Here is a 21501-nt window from a genome sequence, read left to right as displayed (position 1 = left end):
TATTAGCTAAATATTACTAAAAGCTAAATGTTAGCTTAGAGTGGGGCTGGTAGGAATGTACAGGTGCATCTCAATAAATTAGAATGTCGTGGAAAAGTTCATTTATTTCAGTAATTCAACTCAAATTGTGAAACTCGTGTATTAAATAAATTCAATGCACACAGACTGAAGTAGTTTAAGTCTTTGGTTCTTTTAATTGTGATGATTTTGGCTCACATTTAACAAAAACCCACCAATTCACTATCTCAAAAAATTTGAATACATCATAAGACCAATAAAAAACGTCATGGTTACTGGTGTAACCTCCGTTCCCTGATGGAGGGAACGAGATGTTGGTGTCGATGTAGTGACACTAGGGGTCACTCTTGGGAGCCCGAGACACCTCTGGTCTTTGATAAAAGGCCAATGAAAATTGGCGAGTGGTATTTGCATGCCACTCCCCCGAACATACGGGTATAAAAGGAGCTGGTATGCAACCACTCATTCAGGTTTTACGCTGAGGAGCCGATATAAGGTCTGGCCATTTCAGCGGGTAGTTCAGCGTTGTGGCAGGAGGGACCAATGTCTCGTTCCCTCCATCAGGGAACGGAGGTTACACCAGTAATCATGACGTTCCCTATCTGTCACTCACTCGACGTTGGTGTCGATGTAGTGACACTAGGGGTCCCTATACAAAACGCCACAAGGCTGAACTGTGTTACGTGAACTGGCGGTGTGTGGTGGGCAGACTTGCTGTGTGCCTCATAGCCAGCGCACCAGGTCGACACGTAACCTCCCCCAACACAGTTATGAGTGTCAAACGGCCCTTTTTGGGGACAAGTTGACTACCCAGAGATAGAGACAGGCTTAACGCAGTCGTGGCCTCTTTCCCCTTCTCTTTTTCCACTCCCTAAAAAAGAAGGGGGATTATCTGACTGGGCCGCCAGGTCCCTCCCAAGGGGAGGACACCGCGGAGACCACACCTCGCCCCAAGAAAGGGGGGGATATTTAATTGGAAGAATACATCACATGGTCTTTCCAACCATGTGGAGAGCCTTCAAGGTAGATCCTGCCCAATGGGGGAGGAGTTACTACAACATGGAGACTGAGGGGCTCTGCCCAAGGAAGACGCAGTTTGCCAGTAGGGAAACGAACTAGCGGAAGATATAGATCGCATGGGGTTAGCCTTACAGGGAACCACCACATGCGGAGCACCTACCCCAGAACCGGGCTCTTAGTTAGCGCGTGTACTGGGCCGGCAGCGAGTCTCTCCGAAAACTCGACTGCCACAGGGCTCGGAGGAAGTCAACCAGGGAACAACTTTTGTGAACACTACTGGGAATTAACAGCGCACGTCTTCAGCTCAAAAGGAGGTGGAAGGCGCTATGTGCAAGCGATACACCCGGCCGGCTATCCCGGGCTTATCCGCTTGTGTTGCGTGCCACTACCTGGGACGAAACCGGTTCCACCCGGAGGCTGTAGAACCTTGCAAAGGTGTTGGGTGTTGCCCAGCCCGCTGCTCTGCAATGTCTGTTAGAGAGGCACCTCTGGCCAGGGCCCTAGAAGCCGCTACACCACGGGTAGAATGGGCTCGTAGCCCTACCGGGGGCGGCATGTTTTGGGCGAGACATGCCATAGTTATGGCGTCAATGAGCCAGTGGGCGATCCTCTACTTGGAGACAGCGCTTCCTTTCCGCTGTACACCAAAGCAGACAAAGAGCTGCTCAGAGATTCTAAAGCTCTGTGTGCGATCCAAATAGATGCGTAAAGCGCGCACCGGACACAGCAACGACAGGGCTGGGTCTGCCTCCTTCTGGGGCAGCGCTTGCAGGTTCACCACCTGGTCCCTAAAAGGAGTGGTGGGAACCTTGGGCACATAGCCCGGTCGGGGGTCTCAGGATCACGTGAGAATAGCCCGGACCGAACTCCAGGCACGTTTCGCTGACAGAGAACGCTTGCAGGTCACCTACCCTCTTGATGGAAGTGAGCGCAGTCAGGAGGGCAGTCTTCAAGGAGAGTGCCTTAAGCCCGGCTGACTGCAAAACTCAAAGGGGGCTCTCTGTAGACCCTGAAAAACTACAGAGGTCCGATGAGGGAACAAGGCGTGGCCTGGAGGGATTCAGCCTCCTGGCGCCTCTTAGGAACCTGATGATCAGATCATGCTTCCCTAAGGACTTACCGTCGACTGCGTCATGGTGTGCTGCTATGGCAGCAACGTACACCTTCAAGGTGGAAGGGGACAGCCTCCCTTCCAACCTCTCTTGCAGGAAGGAAAGCACTGATCTGACTGCGCACCTCTGGGGGTCTTCCTGATGGGAAGAACACCACTTAGCGAACAGACACCACTTAAAGGCATACAGGCACCTCGTAGAGGGAGCCCTAGCCTGAGTGAACGTGTCTACCACCGCAGGTGGGAGACAGCTTAGGTCTTCCGCGTCCCGTCCAGGGGCCAGACATGGAGATTCCAGAGGTCTGGGCGCGGGTGCCCGATGGTGCCCCTTCCCTGAGAAAGAAGGGCCTTCCTCAGAGGAATATGCCCGGGGGGAGCTGTCACGAGGAGCGTGAGGTCCGAGCACCACGTCTGGGCGGGCCAGTAGGGTGCTTACCAGGACGACCTTCTCCTCGTCCTCCCTGACCTTGCACAGGGTCTGTGCGAGCAGGCTCACTGGGGAAAACGCATATTTGCGAATGCCAGGGGACCAGCTGTGTGCCAGCGCGTCTATGCCGAGGAAGGCCTCGGTGAGGGCGTACCAGAGCGGGCAGTGGGAGGATTCTTGGGAGGCGAACAGGTGCACTTGTGCCTGACCGAATCGACTCCAAATCAGCTGGACCACCTGAAGGTGGAGTCTCCACTCTCCCTTGAGGGTAACCTGTTGTTATGGCGCGTCCGCCGAAGTGTTGAGGTTGCCCGGGATGTGAGTGGCTTGCAGCGACTTGGTGCTGCTAACTCCGTTGGAGGAGACGGCGGGCGAGTTATGACATACAGCGGGAGCGCAGACCGCCTTGGCGGTTGACATATGCTACCGCTGCCGTGCTGTCTGTCCGAACTAGCACGTGCTTGCCCTGGATCAACGGCCGGAACCTCCGCAGGGCGAGCAGAATTGCCAGTAACTCGAGGCAGTTGATGTGCCAACGCAGCCGCGGACCCGTCTAGAGGCCGGCGGCTGCGTGCCTGTTGCCAACAGCGCCCCAGCCCATTTTGGAGGCGTCTGTCGTGACCACGACGCGCCTGGAGACCAGTTCTAGCGGAACACCTGCTCGTGGAAACGAGAGGTCGGTCCAAGGGCTGAAAAGACGGTGACAGACCGACGTAATGGCCACGCGGTGTGTCCCGTGGCGCCATGCCCGTCTCGGGACTCGAGTCTGGAGCCAGTGCTGAAGCGGCCTCATATGCATCAACCCGAGCGGGGTGGCCACCGCCGAGGACGCCATATGCCCCAGGAGCCTCTGAAAATGTTTCAGTGGAACCGCTGTTTTCTGTTTGAACGCCTTCAAACAGGCCAGCACCGATTGGGCGCGCTTGTTCATAAGGTGCGCCGTCAAGGAGACTGAGTCCAACTCCAAACCGAGAAAAGAGATGCTCTGAACCGGGAGGAGCTTGCTCTTTTCCCAGCTGACCCGAAGCCCTAGTCGGCTGAGGTGTGAGAGCACCAGGTTCCTGTGTGCGCATAACCCGTCTCGAGAGTGAGCTAGGATTAGCCAGTCGTCGAGATAGTTGAGAATGCGAATGCCCACCTCCCTTAACGGGGCAAAGGCAGCCTCTGTGATCTTCGTAAAGATGCGAGGAGACAGGGACAGGCCGAAAGGGAGGACTTGTACCGATACGCCTGACCCTCGAACGCAAACCGCAGGAAGGGTCTGTGTCGAGGAAGGATCGAGACGTGAAAGTACGCATCCTTCGGGTCTACCGCCGCGAACCAATCTTGATGCCGGACGCTCGCTAGAATGCGTCTTTGCGTCAGCATCTTGAACGGGAGTCTGTGTAAGGCCCTTTTCAGTACTCGCAGGTCCAAGATTGGCCACAACCCACCGCCTTTTTTCGGTACTGTACCGGCTGGTGGGGCCTCGCGGCGGGGCGGAGCTTGAGGTGCCACACCACATCGTGGCCGTGCTGAGTCCGAGGACATCGAAGCACTTACCTGGCTCCTTGTGACCACCCCCGGAACAGCCTGGGACGGGGGAGGAAGAGGCCTGTCCTCATGACCCGTGGAGACTGTCACATCGGGGGCGGATTTGTGCCACAGCTGGGCGCTCAGGGCGGGAGACCACCGCTGGAGCGCCAACCTGCCAAATGGAGTGGTGGACGGTGGTCGTGATGCCAGCCGTACACACCGAATATGTGACCCAGGGAACAAGGAAACCACTCTTGCAGAGCTCTTGAGTACTGCAGCCACTTGGGCATGCAGCGCAATTAAATGCAAAAGGTAACAAAAAGAAGATCTGCTTACCAGCTCCAGAGCAGCGAGTTTTGTTGTCCCTGGGTCGCCCGTCTCAGGGGCGCTTCGAAGACCTCCGTGGGTTCTTCGGTGCCGGCTGTGAGACGGGTGGCGTCTGCTTCCTGCGGTGGGCTCCACGCCGGGGCCGGGCCGGAGGGGCGGGCTGCGGCGGAGCCGGTGCAGTCACCGCAGGGGGACGCCCTCGGCGATGAGTAGATGGGGTGCAGGATCTTGAGCCGCGCCGGGGCAGGACAAGCTGGCTAGCATCCATCTACTGCTCTACCATCGAGAACTGCTGGGCAAAGTCCTCGACGGTGTCGCCGAATAGGCCCGCCTGGGAAATGGGGGCAGCAAGGAATCGTGTCCTGTCGGCCTCACCCATCTCGACCAGGTTGAGCCAAAGGTGGCGCTCCTGGACCACTAGTGTGGCCATCGTCCGCCCGAGAGACCGCGCCGTGACCTCCGTCGCTCGGAGAGTGAGGTCGGTCGCCGAGCGCAGTTCCTGCATCAATCCCGGGGCGGAACTACCCTCGTGCAGTTCCTTTAGCGCCTTGGCGGACTTGCAGGAGAGCCATGGCGTGCAGGGCGGAGGCGGCTTGTCCAGCAGCGCCGTAGGCCTTGACCGTCAGAGACGACGTAAACCTACAGGCCTTGGACGGGGGCTTTGGGCACCCGCGCCAGGTGGCGGCGCTCTGCGGGCATAGGTGCACCGCGAGCGCCTTTATCCACTGGGGGATTGCCGAATAACCCTTGGCCGCCCCACCATCGAGGGTAGTGAGAGCGGGGAAGCTGAAAAGATCGGGACCGGGCAGTAAAAGGTGCCTCCCGCGACCTTGTCAGCTCTTCATGCACTTCCGGGAAGAAAGGAACGGGGCGGGGCGTGGCTTTGAGCGGCGCCGCGAGCCCAGGAACCAATCACCGAGCCGCGAGGGTTCAGGGAAGAGCGGTGAAATCCACTCTAACCAACGCTCGCGGCTGTCCGGGAAAGCATGTCGTCATCTCCGCGTCAGCCTGTGACTGGGCGATCAACCCCGAAGGGAGGAGCCCAGCTGAGGCTTCCGACTGGACGAGCCCGCTCTCCGATGCTGCGCTCGAGAGCTCATCACTTTCGCGGGCTCCGAATAAGAGGTCGAACTCGCCGTGAGACGAGCCGGCGGACTCACCCGGAAGCCCGATCGGGGCAGACGAGCGTGCTGGGGAATGGGAGGTCCGCGGGGGGATACCCGGCGGAGGCAGTCCCATTGGGGTCCCCAAATCGCCCCCAGTGCTAGCCGCGCTGGCCTCAAACCCGTGGGTATAAGGACCGAGGCGGGAGCCTCTGGGGTGGCTCGCTTCCTTACGAAGGCGAGCCGCGACCGCAACGTTGCCATGGACACATTCTCGCAATGAGAATGTGACCATCCACGAACGCTGTCTCCGCGTGAGCAGTGCCCAGACACGAAAGACAGTGATCGTGACCGTTAGAAGGCGAGAGATAACGAGCACAACCAGGAATAACACACAATCGGAAAAGCATCTTTAAAAAGACGCGTCTTTAAAAAGACGTTCCGTGTGTGCGCTCTTTTAGAGAAATATATACTCTTTTAGAGGGGGAAAAATGCTCTTTCAGAAAATATACTCTCTAGTTTTTCTGCCGAAGCGCCCAGGGGCATTCTCTGCAGTGCACCAGTGCAGAGGAGGGAGAAGCCGCTGAAATGCGCCGTCAGATCCAGCAGGTGAATGAACAGTAGTATTCAGCTCAATGAGCATGACCGTTCGGCTCCGAAGAGAAAATCTGAATGAGTGGTTGCATACCAGCTCCTTTTATACCCGTATGTCCTGGGGAGTGGCATGCAAATACCACTCGCCAATTTTCATTGGCCTTTTATCAAAGACCAGAGGTGTCTCGGGCTCCCAAGAGTGACCCCTAGTGTCACTACATCGACACCAACGTCGAGTGAGTGACAGATAGGGAAACATTTTTAGTGAATTGTTGGCCTTCTGGAAAGTATGTTCATTTACTGTATATGTACTCAAAACTTGGTAGGGGCTCCTTTTGCTTTAATTACTGCCTCAATTCGGCGTGGCATGGAGGTGATCAGTTTGTGGCACTGCTGAGGTGGTATGGAAGCCCAGGTTTCTTTGACAGTGGGCTTCAGCTCATCTGCATTTGTTGGTCTCTTGTTTCTCATTTTCCTCTTGACAATACCCCATAGATTCTCTATGGGGTTCAGGTCTGGTGAGTTTGCTGGCCAGTCAAGCACACCAACACCATGGTCATTTAACCAACTTTTGGTGCTTTTGGCAGTGTGGGCAGGTGCCAAATCCTGCTGGAAAATGAAATCAGCATCTTTAAAAAGCTGGTCAGCAGAAGGAAGCATGAAGTGCTCCAAAATTTCTTGGTAAATGGGTGCAGTGACTTTGCTTTTCAAAAAAACACAATGGACCAACACCAGCAGACGACATTGCACCACAAATCATCACAGACTGTGGAAACTTAACACTGGACTTCAAGCAACTTGGGCTATGAGCTTCTCCACCCTTCCTCCAGACTCTAGGAACTTGGTTTCCAAATGAAATACAAAACTTGCTCTCATCTTTTTCTTCCACACTTTTTCCTTCCACTCAACTTTCTGTTAACATGCTTGGATACAGCACTCTGTGAACAGCCAGCTTCTTTGGCAATGAATGTTTGTGGCTTACCCTCCTTGTGAAGGGTGTCAATGATTGTCTTCTGGACAACTGTCAGATCAGCAGTCTTCCCCATGATAGTGTAGCCTAGTGAACCAAACTGAGAGACCATTTTGAAGGCTCAGGAAACCTTTGCAGGTGTTTTGAGTTGATTAGCTGATTGGCATGTCACCATATTCTAATTTTTTGAGATAGTGAATTGGTGGGTTTTTGTTAAATGTGAGCCAAAATCATCACAATTAAAAGAACCAAAGACTTAAACTACTTCAGTCTGTGTGCATTGAATTTATTTAATACACGAGTTTCACAATTTGAGTTGAATTACTGAAATAAATGAACTTTTCCATGACATTCTAATTTATTGAGATGCACCTGTATAGGGGAATCTATTTAATAAAGATCGTAGAAAGCATGCACATCCAAACAAATTGTATTCAGTCAGTCATATAACCCCTTTTTCAGTTCATTAGGGTGTGGAAAAGGTATACTGATGATGTATTTTTCATTTGGAGTGGTACTGAATCACAACTGTTGGAATTTCACTCATTTATGAATGCTAACAGTAGTGATTTGAAGTTCACAATGGAGTCTGACCAACAGAAGATTAATGTTTTGGATGTTTATGTGATTAGAGGCCAAAGTGGACTAATCACTAGTCTATATTGAAAACCTACAGACAGAAATTCTATTCTGCATGGGATTTCATATCATCCTGTCCCTCTAAAACGGTCACTTCCTATCTCTCAGTTCAGTCGAATTCAAAGGATCTGTAGTTCAGATCATGATTATAAAATGCAAGCTTCTGACCTGACAGCGGTTCAGGCAGAGGTCTTATGCCAAAGAGTGGACTGTGTCATCAGCTAATCGTTTTAATCATATGTCCCAATGGGAGTGCCTCAACAAAAGAACTTCAAAATCAACAAATACTAGGGTTATTTGTTATATACAGTACTCTCTTCTCGCCAAACAAATTGAGTTTATTCTAAGGAAACATAGGTATATAATTAATAGTGATCCCTCCCTAAAGAATTGCTTTAGTAGTTTCCCTCGTGTAGTGTACAAAAGACCCCCTAATCTGTGTGATATTCTTGTTAGGGCTGATTTGCCACCTGCTCCATCTGCTTCACATTTTTTGAGTGAGGTGCCTTCTGGTAACTATCATTGTGGTAGTGGCCAGCAGAGCAACTTGTAAAACCAGAACTTTCAACAACCTTGATTTCCTGTAAGACTACTAATGTCATATATATACTTCAGTGTCCCTGTGGTTTATCTTACATGTTTATCTCTTTGATATGTTCATGTGATGCTGTCATGTGATTTCTTGATTGATGCACACAGGTATATATGGGTGTGTTTGTAAGTGTCATTTTAGTCTGATGAAGAGCATGTAGCTTAAAATGTCACATTTGCTTTTTCTGTAGTGAGCTCATTAAATTTATTTGGGAGCAACAGTGTTCCGACTTTGTTATGAATTTATTTAATAGCAATCATTATACTTGCAATTCCGTTTGGTACCTTTGACGGCACAGAAATTACATAATTCACTTTAAACCTTTGTATAAATCTATGACACACCTTTTCAAAAGCTCTCATATGTCCATCAGGATTGACCGATGGCACCAGATGAATTCGTGTCTCATCCACCAGGTGGCGCACTCGAGGGTTGCTGTCTTTATACTCTCTACACAAGTACTGCATGAGCATCAGCAGAAGCTCTCTTCCCAGAGCCTCGTTGCCATGGTAACCTGCTGTGTATCGGAATTCTGGCTCACCTGAAGGGAGATGTTAATGTTGGGATATCAAACGGATCATGGATATGCATTCGAGTTCAGATTGCATGTGATTTTATTAAACACTTATTTTGTCCATGTTCTCGGAGCCCCCCCTAACAGGACATATTTTTGATGTCTCCCTTATCTGACGCACTCAGTTCAGATAATGAAGCCTCTACTAATGAGCTGATGAGTTGAATCAGGTGTGTTTGATTAGAAAGATATGCTAAATGTGTACTGTTGTGGACAGAATATGTCTCCAAGAACAGGGTTGGGAACTTGTTGAAAAGATGAAATTCTGCAGGCGAAAAAGGCGTGGGTGGATGTTAAAGGAATATTCTGGGTCTAATACAAGTTAAGCTCAATCAACAGAATTTGGGAATGTGGATTACCACAAAATTAATTATGACTTGTTCCTCCTTTTCTTAAATTTACACTCTAAAACCCCACACAAAATTCATGGTAGGATATTTCTTTGCCACTGGAAGTCCATCAGGCAAAATTCCTCATCGCACAGATTCCCACTGAGATGTATTTCGCCTGCAGAATTTCGCCATGCAATGGTAAATGTGACCGAGCCTTTTCATTTAATCACCCTTATGCCATCTCAAACTCATGACTTTCTTCTGCGGAACACAAAGAAAATATTTTGATGGAGATATGATGTAAATATATCCATACAATGCAAGTCAGTGGGGTCCAACACTTCCGATTAGGGCTGCACGATTTGGACAAAAAGTCATTTTGTGATCATTTGTTTAAATATTGCAAAAGGACCCTTTTCACACATCTGTGTTTGAAATGTGAAAGTAAACGATAGCATTGTGATTTAACAAAAAACTAGTTAAGTGGTTCCTTTTGCAGAAAATGTGGAAATGTTTTGCTCATGCTCTCCTGCCAAGAGCTACTCTTTAAGGGTTCATATTTAAGTCCTCTTAAAAAGAACCAAACAACAAACAAACAAATAAATGAAACTTGTCCACTGTGTACCTATTTTTGGTCACTTTGTGATAGGGTCTCATTATATTTTGGAACCCAGTTACCTTGAATATTACTTTATTGTAAAAGTTTATTGATGAAGATGATTGTTATTATTAGTACTGTACATTTGAAATATATTTTTGTAATGAAATATTAAATTGCACCAGGCATTGCTATGCAGGTCCAGTTAAGCCAAAGAACTCTAAACCATAAAGCTTTTGTTTTGGCGGACAACTGCAGAAAGACCTTTACAGCTTACATTCACAATGTAAGCTATAAAGTTTACATTCACAACTGCTGTATAAAGCTGTTCAGCTGTGACAATTTGTAGGCGAACCTGGAAGACAATTCGCCTTGGGTTCCCTCAGGATTTTCCTGTGTTTTTATAATGGGGTTTTCCAATTTATGAGTAAAATATGGTCTGCGGTAAACATTACTTGAAGATACTTGGACGTTTTGTTCTACAACATAAATTACAAACAGTCATATCTCAAACGCGAGTTTTTACAACCTGAACAGCTTTATAATGTGCTCCTCATTGTAACATCAACTCATCCTCTGTCCACAAATATCTGGTTCAATGAGGTATATTATTTGTATATTAAATTTTAGCAGCCAAACAAATGTGGAATTACACAAAAGTGAAATTAAAGTGAATTTAATGTGCAACAAATGTAACACACTTAGCGCACGTTAGACTTTAGACATCTGTCACTCAAATTTTGGCGCTTGCACAGATCATAAGCCTCACACGTATGATTTTTTAAATGTGTAGTACAACTCACACAATATGCACAGGACAGATCAGCACATACTATTTATTTATCGGATTAAATCGCAGCCCTTTGCAGGTTAATAAATGTACAAGGTCATATCACGATTTTATAATCATTTTATATACAACGTTTTCTCTTTACTCACGCACTGCCCATGTACAAGCGCTCTGTGCATGTGTCAACAGTTACATTTTGGTCTGTTCTCACCCAAAACCGAATTGAATCGCTTCAGAAGACATGGATTAAACAACTTGAGTCGTACTGATTACTTTTATGCTGCCTTTATGTCCTTTTTGTTGCTTGAAATTGTTGGACCCCATTGACTTGCATTGTATGGATATATTTACATCATATCTCCATAAAAATATCTTCGTTTATGTTCCAAAAAGTGAGAAAGTCATTCAAGTTTGAGATGGCATAAGGATGAGTAAATGATGAAAGAATTATAATTTCTGGGTGAACTATCCCTTTAAGCCTATTCTGATGTTCCTCACCTGTTTCATGGATCCCAGGGTTATCAGTAATCTCCATGGCGTAAATCTCCAGACCTTTGTAGCTCTTGCCCAGACTGTAGAATCTGGTGATGTTGGGACACTCATCAGAAACAGATTTCATGAGCTGTGAAAATAAGAAAAGTTACATTTTGTGAGTGATTTTTAAAAATCTCACTGTGCCGCACATGCTTTGTGTATTCGCTTATATTATTTTTGTCACTGCCATTCATGAACTTTTTACACTGCAGGCTTTTGCCCTCTCCCCTCACCTTCTCCATGTCAAGGTAGCTGTGATGGGTGTAGTCCAGGTCATCTCGGGGCATCACCTCATTTTGACTCTGGTGTTGGCTCTGAGGATCTGAGTAAAGAGCAAATTAAACATGATTGACAGTTGGGTCCAAAAGTCTAAGACTTCTTTGAAAATCTAGGATTTTTTTAATTAAGTTTTAGGATTTCAAAACAGTTAAGTTATATTAAGTTAAAATGTATTGATAAATCGACTACTGATCAGTACGTTATTTTATCTATATATATTTTTTAAGGCATCGATATATAAAAATTAGCCAACATTTAAATTAGAAGTCTAATTTGCATGCTTTCCAATTCACTCAGTCTTCTGTTTAATGTCTGGCGTAATAGCGTTGGGAGACCACAAGAGGTCGATATAACATTTAATGAAGCAGGTCACAAGGCACATGTATCACACGCAAGAGCTGATGCGGCGAATTAGATGGCAGTCCAAAGTGCCAAAGGTTTATGTCCTTCTTCAAGAATGAACAGTGACGTTGTTGAGTTTGCAGGTTAGTGTATGAAACTGGTGTTACTGTGCTAACTGAACGATTAGAAATGGTGACGTTTATTATGCAATTTCTCCGTATATAGCCTTAAATAGGTCTTTCATTCAAGCTATCAAACTACATAAAGGCATACTTGTAACTGAAAATACATGTGTAGACTATATGAAAGATACTTGTACACCATATATCATGCAGCGATGGCTAAAGTAAATAATCTTTGTCCTTTGATAATGATTTGGGTCGAATTTAATGGAAAACTATGCGAGTTGTGCTCCGTGGCACCTCTGTAAAAAATAATTATTTCTTATTTTAGAACGCCCCATGTCGTCCGCCAGACGCATCCGGTGTACCTTTAATTTACCCTGCCGCTCACACTTTACTGAAATTGTGTTGAGAAAAACGTTTGAAAACATAGACTATTGTGCAATGAGAAGTCCAATTTATATCTGAAAAAAAAATATATAAAATACCGATAATCATGGAAAAAGGACAATCTTCAGATTATCGATGCATGAAAAAGGCATCGATCCCAAACCTAAAATATAGCAACGTTTTTAAAATTACATGAACATTTTTCACTAAGTGCTGTTATGCTAATAATATGTAATGAAATGTTGTGTTAAATAAAAAATAAATAAATAAATAAAAAGCATTTTCACTAGTGGTTTCAGACATTTGGACACCACTCTACACAAACTATTCAAACAATGGCATTTTTAAAAAGAATGGATCCATTAAGCATTGAATACAGTAACGTATTGACAAATTTATTGTTGATACTAAAACATTTTTTTTGTCAGCACATGTGGTATGAAAGCAACCACCGGCCTCATACCAAACAGCGTGTTGCATCTAATCAAAGGCCCTGAGTCTCTCACCTGGTACTGGGCAGCCGAAAACCTCCATTCTCATACACATAGTGCCGTTCCAGCTCTGTGGTAATATACGGATGTAACGTCCCACTACAGGCTCCATAAACTGAGTCAACACTGGGGTGCTTTTATCTGAGTTACCAAAGAACAACTGAGAGCAGAGAGAAGGGAGGCAAAGAAAAGATGACTAAATAATTGTTGCTTCAGACAACAGGCAGAGAAATGGTAGTATTCCAGCTTTCAGTCATGCAAGAAGCCTTTTTGCCATCAAATGTACTCTATATGATACCAAGGAGAATAAAGGATTTGTTTACAAGTTAATGAGCAGTGACTATTACCTACCCATTCTGCATATCCATCATGAAGGACAGACCACTCTCTGCTGTCATTACTAAAGGCCACATAATACGAAGACACATAGTCACTCCTGAAAGATTAAAACAATAACAATAAAGAAAACATTTAGATGAGTGGTTCTCTTTGGTGGGTCGTGACCCAGAAATAGGCAGCAGGTCTATTCTGACAGGGTTGCAGACAGCAGAGAAAAACAATGCTAAATACAAATAATAAAATGCAGCTGACATATAATTGTGCATAGTTAGGATAGCAAAATAAATAGACTTATGAACTTTTAAATGGAGGTAGAAAACATCTTCCATATGTTCTGTTGTTGGCGTCAAACGCTGTGTGTCCAACCAAACTTTATGGCACTTTCGTGCAAATTCATCTGTCACTTGGTATAAGTTATAGCCAAATTAGGCAGCTGCCAACATGGACAGGTTGTGTGACATGCACTCATCTTCAAAAACCAAGGTAAATGCAAGGTAAAAGAAAATACAACCCAGACTGGATTAAATACAGGTTCACTTGCAGCAAGGATAAACATGGTTTGTTCCCACCACATTTTTCAATTTTTGTTTGCTTTTTGTGAGATAAACAATTTTGTTTTTGTGTTGGGTCACCATTTGATGTCCAACATAAAATCTGGGTCCTGAAGCAAAACCAATTGAGGACCACTGTAGGCATAGCTCTTAAACACAATTCACCATAAGGTTGTACATGAGTCCTAGGATTTTAAGGCCTTTCTTACTCTAAGGGGTCGTCTCGACCCTGGGTGATGACACCGGTGAACTCTGTCAGTGTGCGTGCGTCTAGTTCAATCCAGTGGACCTTCTCTTCAGGGTTAGCACACCATGCCCCTCCATTCATATCATCTTCATCACCAGATGCCTGTTGGATTCACCAGTTTACCCACATTGACACCTCAGCACATTTCAGTGTTCATGTTTAATTTTCAAATGAATTTATTTTAATAGTGAGTGTCTCTGCATATGCATTTACCTGAATATTCAGACGAGCTCTATGTGGGCCATAACGATGGTGAGAAATAGAGGAAGTGAGCAGCTGGTCATTGTCTATGTGATGCGACTCCATCCCCAGAGGAGGACATACTGACAGAGAAAGTAAACCAGAGAATAAACGGTAACACTTTTCAAAACGGTTGTATTGGTAAGCATTAAAGGGATAGTTCACCCAAAAATGAAAATTCTCTCATCATTTACTCAACCTCATGCCATCCCAGATGTGTATGACTTTCTTCTGCTGAACACAAATGAAGATTTTCAGAACAATATTTCAGCTCTGTAGGTCCATACAATGCAAATGAAAGGTGACCAAAACTTTGAAGCTCAAAAAAGCACATAAAGGCAGCATAAAAGTAATCCATAAGCCTCCTGTGTTTAAATCCATGTCTTCAGAAGAAATATGACAGGTATCATAGGTGTGGGTGAGAAACAGATCAATATTTAAGTCCTTTTGTACTATCAAGCTCCACTTTCACTTTCACCTTCTTTTGTTTTTGGCAATTCACATACTTTGTGCTTATCTCCACCTATGGGCAAGGAGAGGAGTATAGTAAAAAAAAAAAAAAAGGACTTAAAAAAAAAAAAGGACTTAAAATGTATCTGTTTCTCACCCACACCTATCATATCACTTCTGAAGACATGGATTTAACCACTAGTGTCTTATGGATTACTTGTATGCTGCCTTTGTGCTTTTTGGAGCTTCTGGTCACCATTCACTTGCATTGTATGGACCTAAAGAGCTGAAATATTCTAAAAATCTGTGTGCTCTGCAGAAGAAAGTCATACACATCTGGGATAGCATTTTTGGGTGAACTATCCCTTTAAAAATGCATTAAGTATCATGAATTTACAATGACCAATATACTTATTAATCTTTGTTAATGTTAATTTATAAAAATACAATTGTTCATTGTTAGTTCATGATAGCTCATAATGCATTAACTAATGTTAATATATACAGGTGCATCTCAATAAATTAGAATGTCGTGGAAAAGTTCATTTATTTCAGTAATTCAACTCAAATTGTGAAACTCGTGTATTAAATAAATTCAATGCACACAGACTGAAGTAGTTTAAGTCTTTGGTTCTTTTAATTGTGATGATTTTGGCTCACATTTAACAAAAACCCACCAATTCACTATCTCAAAAAATTAGAATATGGTGACATGTCAATCAGCTAATCAACTCAAAACACCTGCAAAGGTTTCCTGAGCCTTCAAAATGGTCTCTCAGTTTGGTTCACTAGGCTACACAATCATGGGGAAGACTGCTGATCTGACAGTTGTCCAGAAGACAATCATTGACACCCTTCACAAGGAGGGTAAGCCACAAACATTCATTGCAAAAGAAGCTGGCTGTTCACAGAGTGCTGTATCCAAGCATGTTAACAGAAAGTTGAGTGGAAGGAAAAAGTGTGGAAGAAAAAGATGCAAAACCAACCGAGAGAACCGCAGCCTTAAGAGGACTGCCAAGCAAAATCGATTCAAGGAATGGACTGAGGCTGGGGTCAAGGCATCAAGAGCCACCGCACACAGACATGTCAAGGAATTTGGCTACAGTTGTCGTATTCCTCTCGTTAAGCCACTCCTGAACCACAGACAACGTCAGAGGCGTCTTACCTGGGCTAAGGAGAAGAAGAACTGGACTGTTGCCCAGTGGTCCAAAGTCCTCTTTTCAGATGAGAGCAAGTTTCGTATTTAATTTGGAAACCAAGGTCCTAGAGTCTGGAGGAAGGGTGGAGAAGCTCATAGCCCAAGTTGCTTGAAGTCCAGTGTTAAGTTTCCACAGTCTGTGATGATTTGGGGTGCAATGTCATCTGCTGGTGTTGGTCCATTGTGTTTTTTGAAAACCAAAGTCACTGCACCCGTTTACCAAGAAATTTTGGAGCACTTCATGCTTCCTTCTGCTGACCAGCTTTTTAAAGATGCTGATTTCATTTTCCAGCAGGATTTGGCACCTGCCCACACTGCCAAAAGCACCAAAAGTTGGTTAAATGACCATTGTGTTGGTGTGCTTGACTGGCCAGCAAACTCACCAGACCTGAACCCCATAGAGAATCTATGGGGTATTGTCAAGAAGAAAATGAGAAACAAGAGACCAAAAAATGCAGATGAGCTGAAGGCCACTGTCAAAGAAACCTGGGCTTCCATACCACCTCAGCAGTGCCACAAACTGATCACCTCCATGCCACGCCGAATTGAGGCAGTAATTAAAGCAAAATGAGCCCCTACCAAGTATTGAGTACATATACAGTAAATGAACATACTTTCCAGAAGGCCAACAATTCACTAAAAATGTTTTTTTTATTGGTCTTATGATGTATTCTAATTTTTTGAGATAGTGAATTGGTGGGTTTTTGTTAAATGTGAGCCAAAATCATCACAATTAAAAGAACCAAAGACTTAAACTACCTCAGTCTGTGTGCATTGTATTTATTTAATACACAAGTTTCACAATTTGAGTTGAATTACTGAAATAAATGAACTTTTCCACGACATTCTAATTTATTGAGATGCACCTGTACATTACACAAAACATTTAAGTAGCTATATGCTGACCACAATAAGTGCTGTATAAGTACTGTGCATTGTTACTAATGTTAACAAATACAATAATAGGGTTCAAAACAGTTACTATGAATGCAAACTTTAATACAGTGAAAGACACTCTATTAGCATAACAAATATATATAATGTACTTTATGTACTAAAATAAAATATTTGATGCCATGAGTGTACCTTCGTTAACTATTATTTTGAATGGCCATGGAAAATGAAGCAATGTGATAATTTTACCTGGGTGCAAAATGTAGTCCGTTAATTTACCTGATGAACTTTCACCTTTTGCTGACCCTTCTCAGAGATAATGTGTGCTTCTAAATCACTTGCACCTTTATTAGCAACTGCCACATAAGTGCCAGCTTTACATGTCATACATTCTGCTTCCCACGGATCTCGCCCTGGATGAAAGCATGGGAATTTGTGCAAATCTTCTGTAAATTTACACTTTCATTTGGGCATTGTTTCCACTCAGCTGTCATTTGCTGCTACTGTCAAGCAACTGTTTAAAGCCGAACACAACTGCGCTTCGTGTGTTTGCGGAGAGATTGACTGGCAGGAATTTGGCCAACAGTTGCTGAAAGCATCTTAATCGACCAATTGGTGTGCAAGAAGGCGGGACTTACAAAGAGAGGTTAAAGCAATGCAAATATGCGCACACACATAATGAAGTATCAGACCAGATGCACATCATAATGCAACTAAAGCCGAATCCCGGACATTTTAGTAGATTTAGAAATCCTGGCCAGGCGCTTTAAGGTCCGAAAAATGGGACATGACTGGAAGAAAAAAAAACAAACACTCCTACTTGATTTAACTCAGTTACTTTAGCTTGTGTAACCTAGTTTTGTCAGGTTCATTTAGTTCTTTAACCTTAATTAGGTTAATCAAGTAGAAATAGATCCTTGAGATAACTCAGGTTATCACTTTTTTCACTGTAATGACACGAGCATAATTGTGTGTTTTGTCCCTGTAACAATACAAATTGTAATGACACACCAATTCGGGAGCAGAGATGAACCCAGATGTGGGAGTTTATTATACTGGACACAGGAAAAGCAGGTAAGTAGATATGCAGTAAACTCGGGTTTCACAAAGTCACTTATCTTGCACATCTGGCGCAGACCGTAGACAAACAAGTGAGATTAACTCAGGTGAGTAAAAACACCGTGTTCTCAGAATCACTTATCTAGTATACCCAGAACAGATCATTGACAATCAGGTAAGTAATAACCAGAAAAGCAGTATTCCACTACTGCAGCAGCACAAAAGGGAAGTCCAAGGTACCTACAACAAGGCCAGGCACTGACTGAGTGTGAGTGTGGGGTTTAAGTGCATGTCCAAACGAGATGATAATGAGCTGCAGGTGTGCGTGATTAACACTCAGGCCAGTGAGAGCGGGTGACTGACGGTGAGGGAGATCCCAGTGCGCTCCTGACACACGTGTGCCTGTATTTTTAGAGGCAACAGAGTTTGTTCTGGCAATTATCTTTAATCAGAATTTTGAAGAAAATGTATGTATGCATGTGTTTCATGAGCAGGGAGGACATTTGGAATTACAATGAGTTTCATTTAAAAAGAACCAGCTGTGGAAATGAAGAACAGATTTGGCTGAATTCAGCATCTGCAATTATTTAAAAGGATTTTTAAGTTATTTAAATGATCTTTTGTTAAGGTATTGTATTCAATTTGACTTAAACTACGAATTCTTTGTCAGTATATCACATCTCATTACTGTTTGCTTTATCTCTTTTCTATGCAGACCCATTTTTTCAGCGCAACCAAATGCCAAAGTTTTGCTATGAGGAGCATATTTGTTTGGTAAGATCTGTGGCCAGGACTGTATTGGCAGAAATAATATTGGCAGAGAGTTTTAGTATTATATTACTTGAGTACTCTAAAGTTTGTTATGGCTTAGGATGACATAATAATATGTCAAAGCTATTTAATATATTTATTTGAATAATTTAAACACTCCAGTAATCTAACATGACTATCGACACAATTTTGCTTGTATGGAACAGTATGCTGATACAGTGACTTAAGGAATATCATTTTGTATTTTTTTGTACTGTTATCTATAATGTAGGAAAGCATTGATTATGGAGCAGGTGCTGCACACCTATAACCAACAATACAGACAAGCCTTTGGAATGTACAACCCCAATTCCGAAAAAGTTGGGACAGTATGAAACATGCAAATAAAAACAAAAATGAGTGATTTGTAAATTATATTCACCCTTTTCTATATTGAAAGCACTACAACTACACATTATATTATGTTTTACCCTGTGAATTTAATTTATTTTTTATGAACAGTAATTTCAAATCAGATGATTGCAACACGCTCCAAAAAGGTTGAGACAGTCAAGTGTTTACCACTGTGTAACATCACCAATTCTTCTAATAACACTTATTAAGCATTTGGGCACTGAAGACACAAATTTGTTAAGTTTAGAAAGTGGAATTTTCACCCAATCATCCATTATATAGGTCTTTAGCTGCACAATTGTATGGGGTCTTCGTTGCCGGATGGTGTGCTTCATAATGCGCCACACATTCTCAATTGGAGACAGGTCAGGACTGCAGGCAGGCCAGTCTAGCACCCACACTCTCTGTTTACACAGCCATGCACTTGTAATCTGAGCAGTATGTGGTTTGAAGTTGTTCTGCTGGAAATGCAGGGATGTCTCTGGAAAAGACGTGCTGGATGGCAGTATATGCTGCTCCAAAATGTGTACATATCTGTCTGCATTCATGGTGTTCTCACAGATGTGCAAGTTACCCATGCCATGGGCACTGACACACACCTGGCCCATACAGACACTGGCTTTTGGACCTGATGCTGATAACAGCTTGGATGTCCCTTTTCCTCTTTGGCCCGGATAACACGATGGCTGTGTTTTTCAAAAGCTTTTTGAAATGTGTACTCTTCGGACCAAAAAACACAGTTCCACTGTTTTACTTTCCATCAAAGATGAGACCGAGCCGAGAGAAGTTGGCAGAGCTTCTGGACAGTGTTGATGTAGGGCTTCTGCTTTGCATAGTAAAGTCTTAACTTGCATCTGTGGATGCAGCAGTGAGTAGTGTTGACTAACAAAGGTTTACTAAAGTAATCCAAAGCCAATATTCTTGATATCCATTACAGATGAATGATTGTTTTTTAAGACAGTGATATCTGAGGGATCAGAGAACACATGCATTAAGAAGAGGTTTTCGTCTTGCCCTCTACGCACCGAGATTTGTGCACTATAGAGGGTGAAATACCCAAAATCCTTCCAGTTTGTCATTGGGAACATTGTTCTCAAAGTGCTGGATTATTTGCTGAAGCATCTGTTGGCAAATTGACAAGTCTTGAACGATCCTTGCTCTTGAAGGTCTAGGCTGTTTTTGGAGGCTCCTTATATACTATGACACGATTGCCTCACCTGTTTAACATCTCCAGTTTCACATCACCTTATTTCAACTCGTCAAATTGTTATTAGTCTTAAATTGCCACTGTCTCAACTTTTTTGGAGCATGTTGCTATCGACTGATTTGAAATTACTGTACATTTTCAAAAAACAATGAAATTCACAACGAAAAAATCATATAATGTGTAGTTGTAGTGCTTTCAATAGAGCAAAGGGTGAATATAATTTACAAATCATTTTTTTTTTTTTTTTTTTTGTAGTATTTTTCATTCTGTCCCAATTTTTGGGGGAATTGGGGTTATATAGTGATATTATTAAGTGATGTGTTTTTGAAAGAAAAATAGCTAGTAACACTTTACAATAAGATTATATTTGTTAATATTAGTGGATGCATTAGGTATCTATCAATGAACGACAACTTTTAACAGCATTTGTTCATTTTGGTTAATGTTCATTTATAAATGTACTATTTTCCATTGTTAGTTCATGATGATTACTTTGAACTTTTAATGTTAAAAATGTATTAGTATACAGGGACATTAACATTAACCAAGATTAATAAATGCTGTAAAGGTATTGTTCACCATTAGTTCATGTTAACTTTTGTGTCAACTAATTGTAATGTATAAAACAGGGTTCCTCAATAGGCGGCCCGCGGGCCGGAGAGACAAATGTTTGGCCCGCGCCAAAGGCCTGTTCACACCAACTCCGTGACGATTATGTGAGACAAACGTCCATGAAAGGTCTAAACACAGAGTGCGTAAAAAATAAAAATGAAAAACTATTTCACCCCATACAGTAGGTGGTGCTGTTGCTGTTCTACAAACATTTATACTCTCCTAACCTGCCCAGCAGCCAGTGCTAGAGATTAATATGTTGAACGCTGTTAAAGCCTTTATTTACCTAATGTGGCATAACTGTTTCATTATGTTCTTTCCATTGTGTTGATGCATTCTAAGGAGTATATAATCTATGTTTTTATGCGAGTGAGATGAGTAAAGAGCGCTGTTGCATAAATATACGTCCTATTTATATTTGCACATGTATTTTGCTACGAGTATATTCCAAACGGACTCCCGAAGCCAAATACTATTTTATAATGTCTGGATTAATGCCTGGAGGGGAACCCTGGTATAAAACCTTATTGTAAAGTACAATTACGAGCCACATTCCATCAATTTCCTCTTTGCAGCTATTTGATGTAGTCTTTCTCCTATGGATAAATCTTTGAATATATGTGTCTGCCAAATGCATAAATGTAATCTAATGTTTATTATATTTTATGCTTATGCATTTATTATGTGCATCTAACCCAGGCTTTCCCATTCAAACCCACACACCAAAAAAAGCAAGCTCTGCAACTGTGAAAAGCAACTGTGTAGCAAATAA

The 21501-nt window shown here is 43.6% G+C and overlaps 1 protein-coding gene across 2 annotated transcripts in view; it reads right to left on the bottom strand.

The window, feature by feature from the left end:
* The window catches only part of LOC127414635 (inactive carboxypeptidase-like protein X2), a 50248-nt gene that overhangs the window by 10013 nt on the left and 18734 nt on the right, over positions 1-21501 (bottom strand). For both annotated transcript variants that reach the window (XM_051652814.1, XM_051652817.1), the window contains exons 11-17: positions 14119-14228; positions 13868-14007; positions 13120-13204; positions 12784-12928; positions 11378-11466; positions 11109-11232; positions 8661-8857 (exon numbers count right to left, since the gene is read on the bottom strand). In XM_051652814.1, the coding sequence (XP_051508774.1) occupies positions 8661-8857; positions 11109-11232; positions 11378-11466; positions 12784-12928; positions 13120-13204; positions 13868-14007; positions 14119-14228 (890 nt within the window). The remainder of the gene's footprint in view (positions 1-8660; positions 8858-11108; positions 11233-11377; positions 11467-12783; positions 12929-13119; positions 13205-13867; positions 14008-14118; positions 14229-21501) is intronic.

Source organism: Myxocyprinus asiaticus, chromosome 24 (genome assembly GCF_019703515.2).
Source record: "Myxocyprinus asiaticus isolate MX2 ecotype Aquarium Trade chromosome 24, UBuf_Myxa_2, whole genome shotgun sequence".
NCBI classification, from domain to species: Eukaryota; Metazoa; Chordata; class Actinopteri; order Cypriniformes; family Catostomidae; genus Myxocyprinus; species Myxocyprinus asiaticus.
The sequence above is the reverse complement of the archived record's forward strand: the minus strand, read 5'-3'. Positions and strand labels throughout refer to the sequence as shown.